The following is a 21,377-nucleotide window of genomic DNA, read 5'->3' on the forward strand; positions in this document are numbered from 1 at the left end:
CTGGCTGGCATAGCTCAGTGGATTGAGCGTGGGCCTGTGAACCAGAGTATTGAGGTTCGATTCCCAGTCAGGGCACATGCCTGGGTTGCAGGTCAGTTCCCAGCAGGGGATGCATGAGAGGCAACCGTACATTGATGTTTCTCTCCCACTCTTTCTCCTTCCCTTCCCCTCTCTCAAAAAATAAATAAATAAAATATTTTTAAAAACCTTTAAAAAAAAAAAGAACAAGGTCAAAGACTCTAAGGTGGGACTATGTTCAAGACACTGAGTAGAACCCAGTGTAGTGGAATTTAAGGGTGCAAATGAGACTGAAGTAGAAGATGAGGTCAGAAATGGGTTCACTGACATTGATTATAGTTCAAAGATATTTCTTTAGCTCTTTATAGTTTCCAGAGAACTTTCATATATAATTTTAAATGATTTCTACAGCAACCCATCATAAGAAACTTGAAGATTTTTAAAAAATGCTAAGTAATACAATTAGAAAATATAGGAGCTTATACTGTAACTGAAGTCTGCTGTTAAGTAGCACTTTTCTTTATACTGTACCTCAAAGATTAGTTAGTAATTTTAAAGCATTAAACCTTAAAAAAATCAGTTTCCTAACAGAGCTATATTTTTACAAGAAAATAGAACTTATTGAACTCTGTGCTATGATTTGAAGCACGAGATTACTATTTTTCTTTTCTATAGTTAACTTTAGTAGATTTAAGAAAATTCTCTTTTGGTGTAACTTAGATGTTTTTCATAAAATCACTTACATTTATTTTCTCATTTTAATGTGTCTAATGTAATATCTTTCATATCATAACACATTTTGAAAATGTGGTATTTTAGCTAAACCAAACCATGTAATTGTAAGGAAATTAACAAAAATGTCACAAGAAGCACTTCTTGGTCTAAAAGAATTCTCTGCATATTAACAGAGCTGTCCTATGAATTTCTTTCAGCTGGAGATGGAAAAGCTTCAGCTACAAACCCTTGAGCAAGAGCACAAGAAGCTGACCTCTCGCCTGGAGGAAGAGCGTGGCAAGAACAAGCATGTGGTCCTGATGCTGGTGAAGGAGTGCAAACAGCTCTCAGGCAAAGTCATAGAGGAGGCCCAGAAGCTAGAGGAAGTAATGGCCAAACTGAATGAAGAAAAGAAAAAGACGAGTGCATTAGAAGAGGAACTCTCTGTTGAGAAACGAAGAAGCATAGAAATGGAAGCTCAGATGGAAAAACAGCTCTCTGAGTTTGACACCGAACGGGAACAGCTTCGTGCCAAGCTGCACCGAGAAGAAGCACACACCACTGACCTCAAAGAGGAGATAGACAAGATGAAGAAAATGATTGAGCAACTAAAAAGGGGAAATGACAGCAAACCAAGCCTCTCTCTCCCCCGGAAGACAAAAGATAGGCGTTTGGTCTCCATATCTGTGGGAACAGAAGGACCTATGACAAGATCTGTTGCTTGCCAGACAGACCTAGTGATAGAAGGCACTGACCATGTGAAGAAGTTGCCTTTGACTGTGCCTGTAAAGCCTTCCACAGGGAGCCCCCTAGTTTCTGCAAATGCAAAAGGGAATGCATGTACAAATGCCACCTCTATCAGACCAGGTATTGACAGGCAGGCTTCCCATGGTGACTTGATTGGTTCTTCTCTGTCCACTGTTCCACCTCCAAGTGTAAACAGAATTGAGGAAAATGGACCCAGCACAGTCTCAACGCCAGATTTAACAAGTAGTACACCCCCACCTCCCAGCAATGCTGCTTCTCTCACCGTGCAAACACCAGGCACAAGTCCCCAGAACTACTCGCAAGCTCCACCTGCACACAGTTTACATTCACCGTGTGCCAATGCATCTCTGCATTCAGGTCTAAACCCACGAATCCAAGCAGCTAGATTTAGATTCCAGGGCAATGCTAATGACCCAGACCAAAATGGAAATACTACTCAAAGTCCTCCATCAAGAGATGTCTCTCCTACAAGCCATGACAACCTAGTGGCCAAACAAATGGCTCGGAATACTGTGACCCAAGCACTCTCCAGATTTACAGGCCCTCAAGCAGGAGCACCCCCAAGGCCTGGAGTGGCTGCAGATGTTGGCACCTACCCTTCAGTCAGCCGGACCAGCGTAAAGACTCCCAGTGCACCACGAGTTGACAGAGGAAACCCTCCTCCTATCCCTCCAAAAAAGCCAGGGCTCTCCCAAGCTCCTTCTCCACCCCACCCCCAGTTCAAAGTTATTGTGGATAGCGGCAGGGCCTCCAGTGCTGGGGCCAAAGTGGATAACAAAACTGTGGCTTCACCTCCTTCCAGTTTACCCCAAGGGAGCAGGGTCATAAGTGAGGAGAATCTCCCTAAACCATCCTCTCCTCAACCTCCACCAAAACCATCCATAGATTTAACTGTGGCACCCGCAGGCTGTGCCGTTTCAGCCCTGGCCACGTCTCAGGTGGGTGCCTGGCCTGCTGAAACCCCTGGACTGAATCAGCCTGCATGTTCAGAACATTCCCTTGTCATTCCCACCACCATTGCCTTTTGCTCTTCCATAAACCCTGTTAGTGCCTCATCCTGTAGAACAGGTGCCTCAGACAGCCTCCTGGTAACAGCATCAGGTAAAGGGATTGTAATGTTATACCCTTTTTAAGAATGTGGTCTGTCCTCTTACTTGCCTTAATTTCTTTCACAATTCCTTGAAACTTTTTTTTAATTTGATACTTTTTAATATATATTTCTTTCCTCTTTTTTTAAAGGCTCCAGGGTATGGTGATTCATTTTGCTATATGAATTGCGGTTTTGTTATGCTAAGTGCTTTCCTTTCTTTTTTTGCTTTTAATAACCCAAAATTGTGGTTTGTAGCACACGGAGATCATTGATTTAGAGACTAAAGCATTTCCATGGGAAGAAAGACTTTCCTTTTTATTAAATATTTCTCTCTCAAGACTTCAATTTTAGTGAGTCATCACCAGGCACTATGTGTTTAGTTCTACCCTGTCTGCTATGACAGAAAAGCAATCCTTTCAAGTAGTTATTAACACTACAGTCCGACTTGGATTATCAAATTGTTTAGATTTGTTCTATAATTGTTATGTTCTAAATTTTAATATCAGTTTGGTGTTAACTTTTTAACCTCAGAAAGAGTGTGTATATTTATCGATCTCTGTTTTAAGTGTAGTTTATTTCAGAGCTGTCTGCTAACACTTGAGCACAGGTGGTGAGCATGTGGCCTGCATTGAAAAGGTGTCCATTGCAGATGTGCTTTTTACAAAGTCACAGAATCTGGGACTCTTGAACAAAGAAGCTGATAAAGATCTGGATTTTTCCCTTTTGTTATGAAGTACTAGAGGAAGTGGTTTTTTTACCAGTGTGACTGGATTAGCTCTTCACAGTATCCTAGTGGTTAGCAGAGACTATTTGTTCTGATGAGAGAGCTTTAAGAATTATTTTATCTTTCTTTTGATTTAATCTTTATTGTATTTTTTCCATTATCATTTAGTCCCCTACCCCCCTTACACCCCAGAGAGCACCACACTGTTGTCTGTGTCCATGAGTCCTTTTTCCTTTTCACTCAATCCCTCAGTCTCCTAACCTACCCCCAACCCCACTACTGTTATCTGCTCTCCATAGAGAAACAAGTAGTTGGTAATTATCAGGTAATGAGAGCGGCACACCAGGACTTATTCACCCAGTTATAAACTGTATCCTTGAAATTAAGTTCCTTGAGAGGCTTTTTTTTATATTTTAGGGGCAAAATTGGAAACAGCAGGGACTTTGGTATCTGTCACATCTGTGTTGGAATCTGGGCTCTGCCATTTGCAGCTGTGTATTTTGGATGTATTTTCTTGAACTGAGCAAGTCTTCTCATTGGAACTTATGCTACTAATGTGGGGAGGGTGACAGGAGGTTTTAATATAACATGTCCAAAGAGCGTAGTATTGAGTGTAGAGCAGCATGGGTGATGAATAAGTAAAGGTGATATTGCTGCTTCAGTGATACTGTTACTAAAAGCATTTTTGAAAATATGCTTTAGAATTGACTTCAGTGTTACTTTTTTATGTGTTTATGGACATCTAGCATTATATATGTGTATATGATCCAAAATGGTATTACTAAGCTAGATGGCCTTCTCCTGGCCTGAAATGATTGATGTTGGCTGATTTCCCACGTTTTAAATCCACCCTCAAAGAAGGAATTTTTGCTAGCATTCAGGAGAATCAGAGAATGTGCTGTATGGTTGTAAGGCAGTCGCAAAACAGATTTCAAAAAATCTGTTCCGAGCAGTGGAGCGTTATCAACGTAAATGCACAGAAAACACTTCCTGGGATATATAAATTTTGTCAGTTTTTATGTGCCTCCAGGGTTCAGTAGAAAAGCTTTAAAACCAGGATTTGTAATAGATGAGCATTTTGTCAGTAGGGATGAGCAAAAGTAGGTTTATAGTTGTGAGTATGTGAAACAGTTTACTCTTGTATTACTATTTATTAATTGTGTTATTTTCCGTACAACCAACTATAAACCTACTTTTGCTTGCCAATGTGTATTCACCAGAATGACCTGCATAGGATACAGTGGAATTTTGGATGAAAGAGCCATCTGAAAGTGCCCTTGGTTTGTACCTATAGAGTTAGTAAATAGTGGAACCAAATAAATAACAGCCAATAAAAATATGTGAAACTGGTTCCTTATTTCTTATTCTCTGATTTTGTAATTTGCCCAAAATATTTTCAGAACTGCAGGATTACCTTTGGTGGGATAACAGGTTTCTATTTCATTTGATTTGAGGGTGTGGCATATTAGTTGAAATGGAGACAGTGAGGTCATTACTTATTCAGCAAGTGTTTACTGAACATGTAGTGTATTCGGGGGATGGAAATATTACTATTACATAATGGGGGGTGTATAACTGTATCATGGGTGCAGGTCAGCCTACATTTTTTAAATGAGATACAGGACTTCAACTCTGCTTTCCATTTAGAGTACCCCACTTGTGATGACTTACCCATTGCATCTAGGAGGCACCAGAGCTTCCTCCAGCCTGCTTCTTAACCCATTTCTGCCTGAGTGAGTCCGTGCCTCTCCAGATCATAAGCTCATTGCAGGGCATTATTCTTCTAAAAAGCCACCAATGCCATTATAGTTGGTAAAAACTGGTCATGGGGACAGATCACATCTGCCAAATACATAGTAGATATCTGTTCCAGTTTCAGTGGTGCAGAGAGCACCAGGCTAAGTGTAAGAAGGCAAAGTTAGTCCATTTCTGTCCCTTTCTAATTATCACCCTAAAGAGCAAATTCTCTCTGAACTGTTAATTTTCCCATCTAAAAATGAAAGCATTGAACCAAAAAGTAATAATGATTCCAAACCAGAAAGATTTATGAAACTCGCCTATTGAATTCTCCAACTACTCACTACCTTCTCCCTCCTTGGAAAACCGCTAGATCTCATGATCTTTCAAACTCTAAAATTCTGTGTTTCTATATCAGCTTATATTTATGATAAACAATTATGATTAATAAAGCACTGAGGAGATCGCAATGGCAAAAGATACCATTTCGGTGAATTATGTTGTGAATTACTCTAACCCTATTAATAATTTTTATGGCCAAATGATAATTTTTTAAATAACATTTTAAATTCTAAATAAATTGGATTTTCTTGTTCTTCCTGGATTTGTTAGAGGAAGAGAAGCCTAAACCAGAAATCACCCCCGGCAGCTGAGTTTCCATACCCTTGGAGATTTTTTCTGTATTTTTTTAATTTGATACATTTATTTTGGTTCAGACCTTTTTCTCTTATTTACACATACATTTTAAAAATTATTCTCCACCACATGTGATTGGCTTAAAAGCTAAATCAGAAAGCAAGATTGATCTGAGCTATACATTAACCTTTTCCACACTCTGAAGCTGATGCCAGAAGTTGCTCTCAACTCTTCTGTTGCCATGGCATGTGCTGTCTGTTCCCTTTGTCACTGCATGTTCTGTGAGATGCTCACCTTCCTGATGCTTGCACGTGACACTGTAAAGCTGAAGACCTTTTCCTAACATCATTAAAATAGCTATATGAGTGCAGATCTGTTCTTCATTACTAAAGCATTACTTAAAAAGTCAACTAAATATCATTTTTATCATTGTTGGCAACTTCAGATGAGTTAATAAATGTCAAAGTTTTTTTCATGGTAAAGTTTTATTTTTCTCATACTTAGAGGAGGTTTATTACAATAACTTAAGTTTGGTTAGAGAAAATTGAAAATGATAGTGCAGATAGAATATTTACTTAAACTTTAACAGTTTTTCATTGTAAATCATTTTAAACCCTGTTGCAAACTGGTAAGTAATAAGAAAATTAATATACATTTTCCTGCAGTTTTGTGTAACAGAACTTGAAGGCTTTTGAGTGGCCTAAGGATTAAGGAAAGTTTTGAAAAAAATATTTTATTATTCAGATAGCTTTTCATTGAAAATAGGGTTTCTCAGGAAATTATATCTAAGGTTGACTATTTCCATATACATCAGTTAAATATAGTTATATTTAAATTGTCTTCCAAAGCTTAGAACTGTATAGAAAAAATGGAAACAAAACCCAAATAATAGCAAACCATTTAATATACACCTGTTGACATTTTTTTAATCCTCACTTGAGGATATATTTTTATTGATTTTAGAGAGAGGAAAGGAGAGGGGGAGATAGAGGGAGGGAGAGGGAGGGAGAGAGATGTGGAAACATGGATTGGTTGCTTCCATACTTGCCCCAGCTGGGGAACAAACCCACAACCTCCTTGTGTGCCCTTATCAGGGATCAAATCAAACCTCTTGATGTATGAGACAATGCTCCAACCAAGGAGCCACATGGCCCCAGCAATATTCTTAAAGGGATATCAAAGAACACTTGGATGAGATAGAGGGAAATAGAGAGAGAGAGAGAAATGGAGGGAAGAAAAGAAAGAAGAGAGAAAGAGAGAAATAGAGTGTGAGCCACATTCCCTGGGGTTCTACAGAGGACCACAGTACAATGCCTTCGTGTTGCCATTGTGTTTCCTTTGCAGTCAAGGTTTTGTACCTTGGTGTTTATAGTTTTTCTGTTTATCATCCATTTTAATAAGTGCTGATTTAATTTTTATGGGTTTGTTTTTATTTGTTTTAATATAAAAGGTAAAATGTACCAGAGAGGAGCTTTCTTGTAAGTATGAAGTAAAAATAATAACTTTGTTAGAGGCATTAATGAATATCAATGGGAAAATATCACAAAGTTTAGATAAATATTTAATTTTATAGCCATTTCAATGTATGTCATTACAGTCTAATAAAGCAATAAATTATTTATGGGCCCAAATAAATTGAATATGAAGATATATAATCAGCAGCTTTTAATAAGCAGTTCTAGTTTCATTTGTATTAACTGCTTTATTACAAAGAATTTTTAAAATACTGAGAAATCCTTTGATATGCACTCTTAATATTTATTAAAATAGTTTAAGGCCAATAATTAAGATTCAATTTTAAGAATTGAATATTACATACATACAAATATGATACCCATATACCTAGAATGTGCAGAGAATATAAAACATCCATCTAGCATATATTACTACATGGAATGTTATCAGAGATATTAGAAACTGTACCCAAGGGCTGACAGTGTGCACACATGCCTTTGTATTTTTATCAGCATTGCTTAGATGTATTTCAAGCTCCATGAGGAAGAAAATAAAATGATGTGTTTTGAAAGTTAATGGTATTTAAGCTTAAAGTACACAAAATACCTATGTCACATTAAATAAACATTTTTGCTTTACTGTTTTTACAGCTTTTTAATCAAGGAAGAGTTCAGAAAATTTTCCATGCTATATGCAGCCAACTTTACACACTTAACAGATTCTCTTCTAAAGCTGCTGAATACTGATGATAAATATCTAACTATGATAACTCTTATAATTTTTGTTAAATCTCTGTGTACAGTGTCCTATTCTGTTAGCTGATTAAAAATGTATGGAACACATGTTATAAAGATGGCCAGATGATACAATCTTTAAAAATTGTATTGATTTGTGGTGATATATATTTTTTAAAGATTTTTATTTATTTATCTTTAGAGGGGAAGGGAAGGAGAGAGGGAGAGAAATATCAGTGTATGGTTACCTCTTGTGTATCCCCTGCTGGGAACTGGCCTGCAACCCAGGCATGTGCGCTGACTGGGAATCAAACCATGGTTGTTTGGTTCACAGGCCCACACTCAATCCACTGAGCTTCACCAGCCAGGTCTATGGTGATATATTTTAGATGCAATTATATATGTAGTGCTTCAATTAGCTGTTGATATGGAATAGTTGGCCCCCATTATTTTTATTCTCAAATAAGGAAATTCAAGGAGTGTAAGTAAATTCCTTGACAGTATTTGGTCCATCTTAGTGGTTTATGTAAAATCAAGTACCTTGGAAACATTTTCAAAGAAGGAAAACCTCTATTTCTTACAATTATTTTTGTCTTACACCTTAAGATTAGCTCACTTATTTAGATTGATACTGAAATTGAAAAAAATTCTACATAATTTTAAAATTCACATTGCTTTAAAACCTTGAAAATGAATTTGAACTTTCAAAATGAGATAGCCATTGTAGTTTCCTAAAACCAGTCCCCACCTTAACCCTTACCTGTGCAAGACTGATGTCTACAAATAATTTGTCACCATGTATATTAATTAGTAAATTAATTAGTAAATATAAGATTGAGATAACCATACAGATTTGTGCTCAATAACTATTAACAGATTGATAACGTTAGAAACCACATAATTCTCTAAGAATGCATGTTCCTGCATCTGTGTGTCTATAATTCAGAAAGGAGTGGGTGATGTCTGTCATTTATCCTCCCTCCTACTCTCTAACTAGGGTCACTTTAACCTACAGGCTGGTCACCCTCCCTAACCCCTTTGCTAATGAGTGGTGGTCCTGCCCCCCTGGCTGGCAGGCCCACCCTTCTTCAGCAAGCTGCTGCCCAGGGAAATGTCACTTTATTATCAATGCTGCTTAATGAAGAAGGACTGGACATTAACTACTCCTGTGAAGATGGCCATTCTGCCTTGTATTCTGCTGCTAAGAATGAACATACAGGTAAAGATGGTGATAATATTACCTCATCATACCAGTACCTGCTTGCAAAAGGATGGAGAGTCAGAAGCATTTGTGACACTGTCATGAGCAAAAGTTTCGTTTTTATTTCAATTTTCCCTTACAGATAGTACTGGATAATTTTTTTATGATTTAAGTATTACTGTAAACATTTTTAAGAATCCAAATTGTACAGTTTTATAATAATGTAAAATGTTTAGCAGCTAGAAAAAAGTGTCCTTTTATGCACAATGAAATGTGTATACAGAAATTTTAGGTCTAGTAACTGTAATGCACATTGTAGAATAAAACCCTCCACCTGTGATCAGTTTGGTCGGGATGAAACAGCCCTAATTTGTCTGTTAGAAATATCTGATGTGTGTGAAAGTCAAAGCACCTGAACTTTAGTGCATGCTATGGAGAGGGAAAGTTTTAGTAGTTAGGACAGGTAATGGGTCTGAAATTGTCCTGTAGTTGAAGCAATTTATAGTTATTTGGATTGTTTTAGAGGCTAAGAAGTTATACAACTGTAAATGACAGATTGATGAAGTCTGGGAATTATTTTTGTTTCTTGAATGCAAATCCTAGTCAAATATACTAAAACATAAGCTAGTGAAGAAAAAGATGATTTGACTGCAAATGTAAAGTCAAATAGCATTGTCTATGATGCTATTTGTAACTGGACAATTGTCAATTCAGATAAGGTGGTTTGGAAGTCTTCAGAACTTCATTGTGTTCAAGTGGATTAAATGGAAGGTTCTAGTGAGCTAAGAATGTAGGTCATTATTTTAAAAGTAGTTTGGGATTCATTTTTACTTCAAAAGCACTATGGGAATTTTCTTTAGTATAGAGAAATTGAATCTAGTGAATGACAAGAGGAACACGAGATCTAGATGGTGCTATTTATGCCTGAGTCAGGCATAACACAGTTTGAAGACTGGGTCACCTTTAGACTCATTCATGGAGTTAAGTGTAGCATGACCATGACACAAGCATTTTAAAGATTAAACAAAACATAAAGTAAGAGTTTACTAAATATAAAGAGTGGTATTTCAATTAAGTAAATGGATTTGGTTCTCCATCCAATAACATTATTTTCTGGGGTAGTCTGGTAGAAAAATCTGGTAAAGTGTTTTCTGACATGACAGACAGTTCTCTCACTCATCAGCGACTGTTCCCAAAGCACCAAAAAAAATAAAGATCACGTCTCAGTTGGTAAGTCTGGGGTATTACAGTGTTCAGGAAAAGAGGCTGCTTTTCCTGTAAATAGTCTGTGGGGTCTTACATTTGGATGATAGAGTTATCAGATGGACTGTGCATGGAAGAGGTCCTTTGGGTTTAGTATCTGTCTACAGCTTTTATAGAGTTTGGTTCACTGAAACCTTGAATGGGGAATTAAAGTGACTTTCTGTTAAAATCCGTAGACTGTGTGAGATTGCTGCTGAATGCAGAAGCCCAAGTCAATGCTGCTGATAAAAATGGCTTCACACCGTTGTGTGCTGCAGCTTCTCAGGGACATTTCAAGTAAGTGATTCTTTGTTTTCTTATGAGGAGAGGTTATTTATAATTTGCACACATATTTTATTCTGGCTTACTGTGTAAGCTAGTGCTTAAACTCTACTGTCAAATAAATTTATTAAATTTTTTTGAGGACTTAAACACATTAGGATCCTAAAATTGTTCTTAGTAACTGGTAAAGAGCTGTGTATGAGAGATGGGAAGAAGAGAAATATGCAGTGTCCAAACCTCACAGGAGTGAACTTGATTCTGAAGAAGATAATCTTGTGATAGTATGGCAACATATATGTGGCAATTTAATGGGCTGTTAGACTTTGTTCTTCACCATTTTCTACCACTCCAACACAAAGAAACAATTTTACTTACAATGGCATTAAAAATACAACATTGGACTATATTATTTGTAACAATCTTAACTTACTAGTAGCAATTTATTCAGTATTAAATCTCAATTATTTACCTTGTTTTATCATAAAAAGAAGCAGAAACTTTATATACTGAAAATAATGAGAGCACAAAACCAAAAGAGCCTATCAATTAAAATATACATAACTGTAGTAATGATTCCTTCAGTAGCTTATTAAGGCAGTTGAACATAGTAATAGTTTTTTAAAAATTGTCTCACATTTTACTAAAAGGGAATGTAGCTAAATTGTTTTCTGGGCCTGTGCTGAAATAGCAGGTTGCAGGGATTGCAAGCTATGTTCAACTTTTTACATCACTATCCTGATAGAAATGTTCTTTGATGAAGTTCAGAATTTTTAAAATATGGGTTTTAAGGCTCACGCTAATGATATTTTAAAAAGTGAAGGGATTAAGCAACAAACAAACAAACAACCCAAAAACCTATAGACAGGTAACAGTATGGTCGTTACCAGAGAGAAATGGGACTAGGGGAAGGTAAGCCCAGAGTAAAGGGAGGATAAATGGTGATGGAAAGAAACATGACTTGGGGTGGTGAACACACAATACAATACACAGATGATGTATTAGAGAATTATACCCTTTAAACCTGAATAATTTTATTAACCAGTGTAACCTAATAAATTCAACTTAAATTCTAATTGGAAAAATTTCAAAATTCACAATTCACCCTTAAAGTATACATTATTTATTTTTTCCTGCATATCATCACTCTGAGTTGTTATTGAAGACTGTAGATTTTGCTCCTACTTTTTGTACGTCTTGAGTCCTCCAAGAGGATTTTTTCTGGGCTGTACTTTTACCTTTACTTTCACTGGGCAATCTGTAGGGCCACTCACTTGGATAGTATAATAGTCATGGGAATAGAGGCATGGATCACTTTATAAAAAAGAAGAGTGCTGGGGTTGATTAATTTAAATGTGCATGTTATATATACACATATTAATATGTAATATTTTCTCATATATATACATATATTCACACACACACAAATATCAAATGTCAAGGGAAATGATGAGAAAGCATGTACCCAAAGTAAAAAAAAAAGATGTGAATTACTTCTTAATTTAACTATGATTTAGTCTTCTTTTCTAAGTTTATTTTCATCTAATTTTATAAACTCAAGGTTCACTGTTTTGCTAGTTAGTAAGTGATTACTGCGTCTTGCATTCACCTAATTTCTTACTGTCTTGAATCTCAGGGCAGTAAGTTTCTGCTTAGCTGTGTCTCTTCCCTGGTAAACCAGCAGCCCGTTAGGGGACAGCACAGCCTCTGCCGTCTTTTTTCCCCCAGGCAACCTTTTTCTCTCTCCTTGCTGCTTTTTATAGTGGAAGCACATGGTGCCCTGCTGTCTGCACTATTTATAGTTATTTTCTCAAGTGAAAAATCTCAGAATTACTCAGCAGCCTGACTTTTTTCAAGGTTCAAACTATTTTGAACCACTTACAATATATATGTCAAGCATAGTTAAGTCAGTCAGTCATTCCAATAAGTTAAATATATTCCAAAGACTCCCACTTTTACAAGTTGGTTACAGAGAAGTGTCATAAACTAATTTTCAGCACTTAATCAAGGTTACTGTTTTAAATCTTTGTAGGAGTAATTAAATTTGTGATTAAAACACATCTAGCCTTGTTAAAAAAAAGTTCCCATATAATAAGACCCACACTAGTTCTTCATATATATTTATATATTTCATATATAAAGATGCAAAATTACTTTATAATTATCAATATTTAATATTTTGGTTAGGTACCACTTCAGAAATCAAACCCAGTTTATCTGTTATTAATCATAATCTTGTGTTTAGGTGTGTAGAATTCTTAATTGCATATGATGCTGACATTAACCATGCTGCTGATGGAGGACAGACACCTCTACACCTGGCCTGTAAAAATGGAAATAAAGAATGTATTAAGCTCTTGTTGGAAGCTGGAAGTGACCAAAGTGTAAAAACCGGAGTGAGTACCAGTTTTAGGGGTTTAGTTGTATAATTTACAATGTGTCTACAAATTGTACAGCTAGAAAAATAAAATATGTTAAAAAGCTAGAGTTTGTTTTGCTTTCAGGATATTGAATAAGGACAATGTCTGTTCTTTGAAGCTCTTCCAAGTAAAAGCTTTGTCTATTAGGCTAACCAGACCTTTACCTCGGGACTACAGTTTATTCAAAATGAGTACCTGTGTCCTGAACTGTTTTCATTCATCCAACAAGTATTTCCTGAGTACCAGCTGTCCTAGGGACTAAAAGAGAGAGCAGCCACCAAAATAGCCCCTGCCCTCATTGATCTTATATTCCATTATTGGGGAGAGGGCAATAGTAAACAAATAAGTCACTAGATAGTAGTTGGATGTTCAGGAGATAGGAATACCCGGGGCAGAGATTACCTTATAAAAAAACTGATCAGAAAAGTCTTCAGTGAAAATGGAACAATTGTAAGTACTCAACAAATCTTAGGTATTATCATCATCATCAATAGTAGTACTGAGTTGTAATGTGTAAACAAAAGGGAGTTTCATGGTGGCCTCTGCCCTGCAATGGAGGAGGGTTATTTGTGTTGACTATTTCTCCTAGAATGGTTTTTGTTATTGCTAAGATTGTACAGCACCTCACAGAGCTCAAGGTCACCGTCTAATTCGCCTCAGAACTTGAAACACTATGTGGAAATGTACTATAAAACCTAACACAGTGATGTAACTGTTGACTTCACCCTTCACAGTCCCAGTAATGCCTGTACAAAGCTGCACAGGTGAAGAGAGATTTAGAAGTTGACAAAGTCCTTGGATGGTACTTCTGGCTCAGCCACATGAGAATGCATTTGAAATAAAACTTCCCAATTAACTCTCCAAAATTTGTCTTTATCAAGCTATCATGGTGTCCTTGAAGATCAAGAAATCGGCCCTGTGTACACTGACAAGCGCTTCTCTGACAGAGGCCTATTTAAGGTCTGGAGGAGTTAAGGAGCTTCCATCATGATCCACTGGTCATTGGGCCCAGGCATTATTTTATTTTTGTTATTGCAGCTTCCCATAATATTATGTAGTAATTATCACCCTCCAACATATACCTGATGAAAGACAAATACAGACATTTTAATGTCCAAAGGTTGTCTGTACCTTAGATTGCTTCTGTTAATAGAGAATTGACTATACTGGGCATCCATTTCATAGGAAACATCTTTAAAATTTTTAGGGTAAAAATTTTATCCTTTTAGGATAAAAAGGTGTATTATCTTGTTTTGTAGGTCACTGTTTCATATGGGCTTTCTTAAGTAATTTCCCAAAAGAACCAGCAATTAAGGGTATAATCAGGGAAATAAGTTAGGTATAAACATTTTCCATTGAATACTAGTGTTAAAGCTATTTTTAAAAAAAACTTTCTATTTAATTTTTGAAAATCTAAGAGAAATCTAGTGTTATATTTATTCATGCTGTTTATATGCTTTTTTCTGAAAAAAATGTGATGTTATATAGATTTCAATATGAAATTGTGAAATTCTACCTTAATGTGAAAACTGAAAGAATTTTACATTATCAAACTGAATGAAAAATAAATAGTGCCACAGAAAAATTTGTCACATGCCTGTAAGTTAGAGAACACAGAAATTCATGTTCTCAAGCAAGTTGTTGAAAGTACAGAGGTAAACAGTATAATTGATAGAGGATTTTAAGGGAATAATTATCTCTTGTTACTTTTAATAAGAAATCACAGGAAAATGGAAGATTGAAAGTTTTTCAGGAAAGGCTGCATGGCCTTTGTAATGTAAATTAGGGATGGTTAAGAGCACTTATACTCCAGTAGCTATGTAAGGCTATGTAAGGCTGATACCCAAGTAAAGGTGTCCACAGCCCAAAAAAGAACAAGCCGTTAAATGCTTTACATGGCTGGAGCCTGCTGGAGCCCATCCAAGCATTGTATGGTATTCCAGTTACTGCCCATGGTCTTAGCCAAGTTGACTTCACTGATAGGTGGTACAGAACCAGTCCAAAAAAAAAAAAAAAAGAAAAAAAGAAAACCACTTTATCAAGGGGCAGCATTAGCAAATGATTGGATTACTCAGTCTTAATGTACATTGTTACCATTTTGTCTAGTTTTCTCCCTTTTACCCTGTATTTTTTTAAAGTGTACTGGAGCTCACCAAAAAATGTCTAGTATAGCTATATGAAACACTATTACTGAACCAAAAAAGGAGGTTCAGCTGCCTATAGTCACAGAAGCCAAACTTGTGAAGCAGATGCTGGTGTAAGAAGAGGTTTTATTCAGATGCTGCACTATCTGTTAAATTGACAGGCTCCTGTCTCGAAGCTCACCTACTCCACAAAACCAAGACAAAAGCACATTTCAAAGTACAGCCCTTTGAAGCTGGCCAGTGGCTGCTAAGTAGCCATCCAGGTAGCTTAGCTTATTTCCAGCTGCTGTCCATTTCAGACTCCCTCTTGGAGCCTGCATGTGCAGCCCATGTGGTCATTGGCCATGCGTCTGCTAGGACTGCAAGGTTGCATGGTCTCCAGAAAGAGCATGTGAACACACCAGTGAAAGCATCACCAGGTGAGTGAGAGGGGCTCCCTCCTGAAGGCCATGAGCCATGTGGCTGCTAAGAAGAGAACAGGCCAGTGCACTGTACCAGTGCAGGTCCCAAGCCAGTGAGCCATGAGCCAGAGAGAACAAACCTTTTTTTGTTTCCATGGGATATTAGCTTGGGTGTGAGTTAGGCCAGGTGCTTTCTCAAAATGACCAATCAACTTTCCAAACTTTTGAGCACTTTGGGTGGGTCTACCTCCCAACCAATCCCTTCTTTCCCCAGGCTAGACTAATAGACTTTGTTGGTCCACCACCTCCTCCTGCACCATTTTGACTTCTGTGGTGCATGTGTCTGCCTTTCCTTGGTCCCACACCCAATCTGGTACTGGAATAGGGGGCTTTTTCCTATCCAATTATCTTGGTAGCTTTTTGGCACTCAGTCTGAGGACCACCCCCTGCTGCCATCTTGCTCAGTGGGGGAGATTCCCTGGGCTTTGGACAGACTGTCTACTGGTAACAACACCACATGAAAAAACATGCCAAAAGGAAAATAAAGGTAGGAAAATAAAATAAAGCCAAGACAAAAATCACCAAAATGAAGCTCAGTTCTTTTATGGAAGTGTTAAAAATCTAATGAAGACAAATACCTGAATAGAAGGCAGGCTCATCTCTATATAAGAAAATATAACCCTCCAAGGGGACAAAGATTTACTCTAGAATAGTGCTTGTCAAACTTTAGTGCATCCAGATCACCTGGATTGCTCACCACACCTGAAGATTTTCTGATTCTGTAGTTTTTGAATTATACTCAAGAATTTGCATTTCTAACAAGTTTCCAGGTAATGCAATGCTGGTGGTCTCGGGCCCATACCTGAGAACCATTGCCCTACAGAAGAGTTGAGTCTACTCTAGAAATCAGCTAAGTGGATGATTGAGACTTCAAAGTAATACATCCCAGAAAATGGTCCCAAGCATTTTAGTTGAAACATTTCTAAGCTTTATGTATCAGTGGCCCACTGCCATTACAGAACACTCAATAGAGACCCACAGGCACACCATGAAGTAATTTGGCTCTGTTTTTCCTGTATGCCTACCTTTTCCCTATTATCTAGAATCTCCCAGAATCATTAACATAAAATTTTAAGATCACTAGAATTAAAACTCTGCCCTGTAAATAAAAACAGCTTATAATAGCATTTATTTAGTAAACTGTAGCTAGATATACATTTTTAAAAACATTTTCATGTTAAAGTTTACTCTCTTTTGTAGTATTAAATTGAGATTTTGGTTCTCCATACATAATGCTTAATTACCAACCTGGGTAGCACCTACTTATTCCAAATGGTTAACTTTTAAGTAGAAATTCTTACAAAAAAAACATGAGTCATAGCGATGGTAATACACTAATTGACCGAGGTCAGAGAACTTGACTCCACTCATCAGTGATATTCAGGATTGGAATGCCTGCTTTTCCCAGCTCAATGGTCCATGCTCAGGAACATTTAGAAGTGAACTTTAAGTAACACTGGTCTCAATTTTAATATCATAATCAACAGTTTCCCCTGGTCATTTTATTTTCAGGATGGCTGTACACCAGTTCACGCAGCTGTGGGCACTGGCAATGTGGACAGCTCAAGCTCCATGTATCATGGAGCACCAACTCGTGGAAATTCCTTGCATGAGGAAGAAGTCAGGTCGGATGTTTTTGACTTGGATCAGGGAGAAGAGAGTCCTGAAGGCACAGCCAAACCTGTTGTTCCTGCAGACCTCATTAACTATGCTGACAGAGAAGGCTGGACTGCTGCCCATATTGCTGCTTCAAAGGGTTTTAAGGTGTGCCTGTGGTGCAGCTGACCTCATTATGCAGTTGTGATTTGATGAGTGGCAAAGTTGTCTGCTATTGACTGAGTGTATGTCAGTTACATAATAGGAAACTGAATGATACCATTGCAGTAGATGATTAACTAGCTACCTATAGGAACTGATATTTTTTCTGTCCAGCAAATATTTATGGTCAAGAGTATATGAGACTTTTCATAAAAAATGTTTGGTGTTTGTTAACAAGAAATGTAAGAGTAATTATAGAAACATCTCATCTAAAATTAGGAAAAAAAACTGGTGTTGGTTTAGTCTACTGGGTTGTTTGATTCAGTACCAAGCCTATCATACTAGTTAGAGGAAGGGCCTGAACTCAGATACCTGCCTTCTAACATGACAGCCTCACGATGCCCTACCTGTGTTGTCCTGCTAATAGAGGGAGCTCTGGATTTTACTTACCAGTTAAAGTTGAAAAAGATTTTGAATATTAAAGAAATGATATAGTGAGACATTCATTTAAACTTCTTTTTCTATTTATGCCATTTTGGAAATAATATGCTCTATAATAATAAGCTATGAGAAAGCTTCTGAGTTCATGGCACTGTTTATGATATCATTTGCAGGGATCATTTATGCCATTAGGTAAGTCTTTCATCCAGTGGCAAGGGTGTGGGGTATAAGGCAGCTGTAAGATAAGCACAAAAAACCTAAAACAAGATAACAGAATGTCAACTACCATGGACATTATATTAAAAAGAAGTGTATGGTAGAAACAATAGAAAAATGTAGGTTTTTATTTTTGTGGAAAAAAGAGAATGCCCATATTTCAGAGAGCAGATTTACAGGGGAGTTGGGCTCAGAAATTACTCATTCAAGAGGAGCTAAATATCATTTGGATATTTATCCTTGCAGAGTGAGCTAGAATTGCCATCGTCAGTGGGGAAAAGAGTAGTTCAGATGGAGGAAGCAATAGGAACAGAGAATGGGAAGGGCAGGTGGGCAATAGCTCCAACTGAGTTAATGAGAAGAAATAAGACTGGACTGGGAGTTTCATAGAATGGCATCAGCCTTCATTGATATATTAAGGAGTTTGGGCTTTATTTACTAGTCAGAGTAAAGCCATTGAAAGATTTTGCACAGGGGAGCAAAGTAATCAGCCCTCTAGTTTAAATTGATTAATTTGGCAAAAACATTTAGAAGATTCAGGATTATAAAAAAGTGGGAATCAAGGGAGAGAGACTAGCTTAAAGATGATGGGAGTGGTAGAAATAATAAGAGCTATTTCAGACTAGAAATGTCCAAGGGTTGAAGGCACATTAGATATGGGAAATGAGGAAGCTGAATAAAAGGGTAATAGTGATGTTCCCAGAAAGAAAAGTGATATCATGTGATCAAGAAGATAGAATGTGGGTTTAGACATGCTGAATTTATGTGCTGTGATATGTTTATCCAGTTGGAGACATATGGGAATACCTAAAAATATGCATTTGGAAGTCCTGGTTGGATAACTTCCTGTTACTGTGATCTAGAAAAAAAGGTGGTAATTTGGGACTTTGGTGGTTTTTTTTTTAATGAGAAAAAGGTATGATTCAGTTCAATTGTAAGGTATTCTTCATTAACAGTTTTTTCATTTTGTTCTTTAACAAAAAACTACAAAAATCTTGTACACTTAATATGTATACAAAATATATTGATTTGCATGGAATTTAATAGGATTTGACATAAAATTTGTAGGAGACAAAAATGAGAAATGTGGAAAGTTTAAATTTAAAAATAGACCATTAATCTAGGACAGTGAATCTCATTTAAAGATGGAATGGGGCATGTAAGGGGTAGTTTACAACCTATTCTAAACCCCCTAAAGAAAATCTCTTGAGTATAATGCAGTATGTGACTGGTAGGAGTGAGTGTACATGTATTCAACCTGAAGGCAAAAAGAAATGAAAGAGCAAAACAAAACCTGAACATAAGTGATCTAGAATATTCAGCTATTGAACCTTATGCTAGGCAGAGAGGAGAACCTGCTCTCTGGCATGAGTCACACTACAGTGTAGGGAGGGTGCTTGTGTTGTAGCTCAGCTTTTTAATTATGACTCCTTATTAGTGCTGGTGCTTTTGATACACCCTTGATTACCTTCATGGGTCCCCAGGCACTTGGCAAATGTGGGTGTTCTGTCCTTGTCGAATAAAAGGAACTGTGACCTCTTTCTCACATGGAATGTGTCTGTCCCTGTATTTTCTTATACTTTAAGAAGCATAAGATTTACAGGAGAGTTGGGCTCAGAAATTACTCATTCAAGAGGAGCTAAATATCATTTGGATATTTATCCTTGCAGAGTGAGCTAGAATTGCCATCGTCAGTGGGGAAAAGAGTCAATTCTCTATTCAATAAGAAAAGAAAGATCTTAAAAAGATCTTGAGCTTGACTGACAATATTCAAACTCATCTAAGTAAAATAATAGATTTTTAGCCCTGAAGTGGATACTTAATCTTTCAGTCTGACTTATTTGTTTTCTTATTATTATGAGTATGAAGACATTTAAACCTTGAAGGATTAATAGATAGAAGTCAGGAATGAAGCCTATATTGCCTAATTTATTGCTCTTCACACTATACCATGCTGCCTTCCTTCCTAGTCAAAGGTATTGGAAAATATTTTTGCATCATTTGCCTTACAAAGTTTATATTCTGGTTAAAGTAGTTCTCCAGAGAGGTAATCCATTTACGACTAAGTTGTGAAGAACAGTTTTCTGAAAAAATAAAAAAACAGTTCTGAGGTAATCATGTAAAAAGGTTCTGCACTGACCACAAGTAGATTTTAAAAAATGAGTTTTTTTTCTCTTTGCAGTAGTATATGTGTCCAGTCTACATAAAGTAGTAGTACTTTCACCCAAGATGACCTCAGTTTTCCAGTTTTTTAATAAAGAACTGTGGGGTTTCAGAGTTCAAAGAGAGATACTTCATCCAGTCTAACATCCTCATCTTACAGATGGAAAAATTAAGTCTTATAAATTAGTATAACTAATTCCCCAAGGTCGATTTGTAGGAGATCAGATTTCTAAATCAGTATTTTTTCTATTTTTATCCTTGGTCTTCTTCCCAACAGTTAAGCAATTTGTGCAAATCATTATCTTTTGTTTGGTATTAGGATGTACCCCTCTCTAAAACTCGGGTGTGACTCCGGAGCTGAACTAATCGCTGAGGATATGCCTTTATTTTCATCAGTTAGTGTGTGTAGTTAGAAGAGTGTCTTGTCTTAGCAAAACTCTGTTCTGTTATGAGAACGTTGACATTTCAAGTTCCTGCAGCAGAAACATATTAGGGAGATTGTGTGGATTTGAGCATCCTTGCTGTTGAAACTCTCATACAAAGAAATTCTTTGTATTGGAACTGAGTGTCTTTTTGACTGCAGGAGGAGATTATAGTTCTAGTTAATATATTGTCAAAGCCATTGCCTTCTTACCACTTAACCACTTAACGCTCTTATTCGGTCTCTCTGAGTTGACTCTTTAATGCAAACTCCTCCCCCAACACTGTTCACTTCCTCGCTTCCCCTCTGACTTTGATGACCAGGTTTTCATTTTGTTTTTCCAGATTTTTTCTTCTGTTTAACCATAAGCAGTTTCCAAGCTCCATTCACAGCTAGCTAGTCCTACTTTTTAAGAATTCACCCAGTCTTTTAGCTTCAACTGTGGCTTCTACAGTAACTAGTCCCAAACCCAAATCTTCACATCTGGCTTTTTAACTGTCTTCCAGACATTTACTTCCAGCATCCTAGAAGTCATCTCTGGGCATGCCCATTGTCTTCTCATTAGATGGTGGCCCTCTTGTCACCATCTTCAGGCCATTCTTGCATTGTGTTAGGATTGTGGTCTCCCTGAGGCATCCTTCACTTTCAGCTGGGCGAGTGTCAGAAATTTCTGTTCACATCGTACCATCTTCCCTCAACTGCTTGGTCTGGATGAAGTGTGTGTCTGAAGTGCGCAGGTCTACTTGGGGCCCTGA

General features: G+C 37.1%; 1 protein-coding gene across 1 annotated transcript in view; it reads left to right on the forward strand.

Annotated features, from left to right (window-relative positions):
* CTTNBP2 (cortactin binding protein 2) overlaps positions 1-21,377 on the forward strand; it is a 195,605-nt gene that overhangs the window by 96,922 nt on the left and 77,306 nt on the right. Inside the window, 5 exon segments of the mRNA XM_053662975.1 lie at positions 951-2,601; positions 8,892-9,095; positions 10,517-10,616; positions 12,844-12,994; positions 17,136-17,387. Of these exon segments, the coding sequence (XP_053518950.1) occupies positions 951-2,601; positions 8,892-9,095; positions 10,517-10,616; positions 12,844-12,994; positions 17,136-17,387 (2,358 nt within the window).

Source organism: Artibeus jamaicensis, unplaced genomic scaffold, assembly GCF_021234435.1.
Source record: "Artibeus jamaicensis isolate MK-2021 breed Jamaican fruit bat unplaced genomic scaffold, CSHL_Jam_final contig_311, whole genome shotgun sequence".
In the NCBI taxonomy this organism is placed as follows: domain Eukaryota; kingdom Metazoa; phylum Chordata; class Mammalia; order Chiroptera; family Phyllostomidae; genus Artibeus; species Artibeus jamaicensis.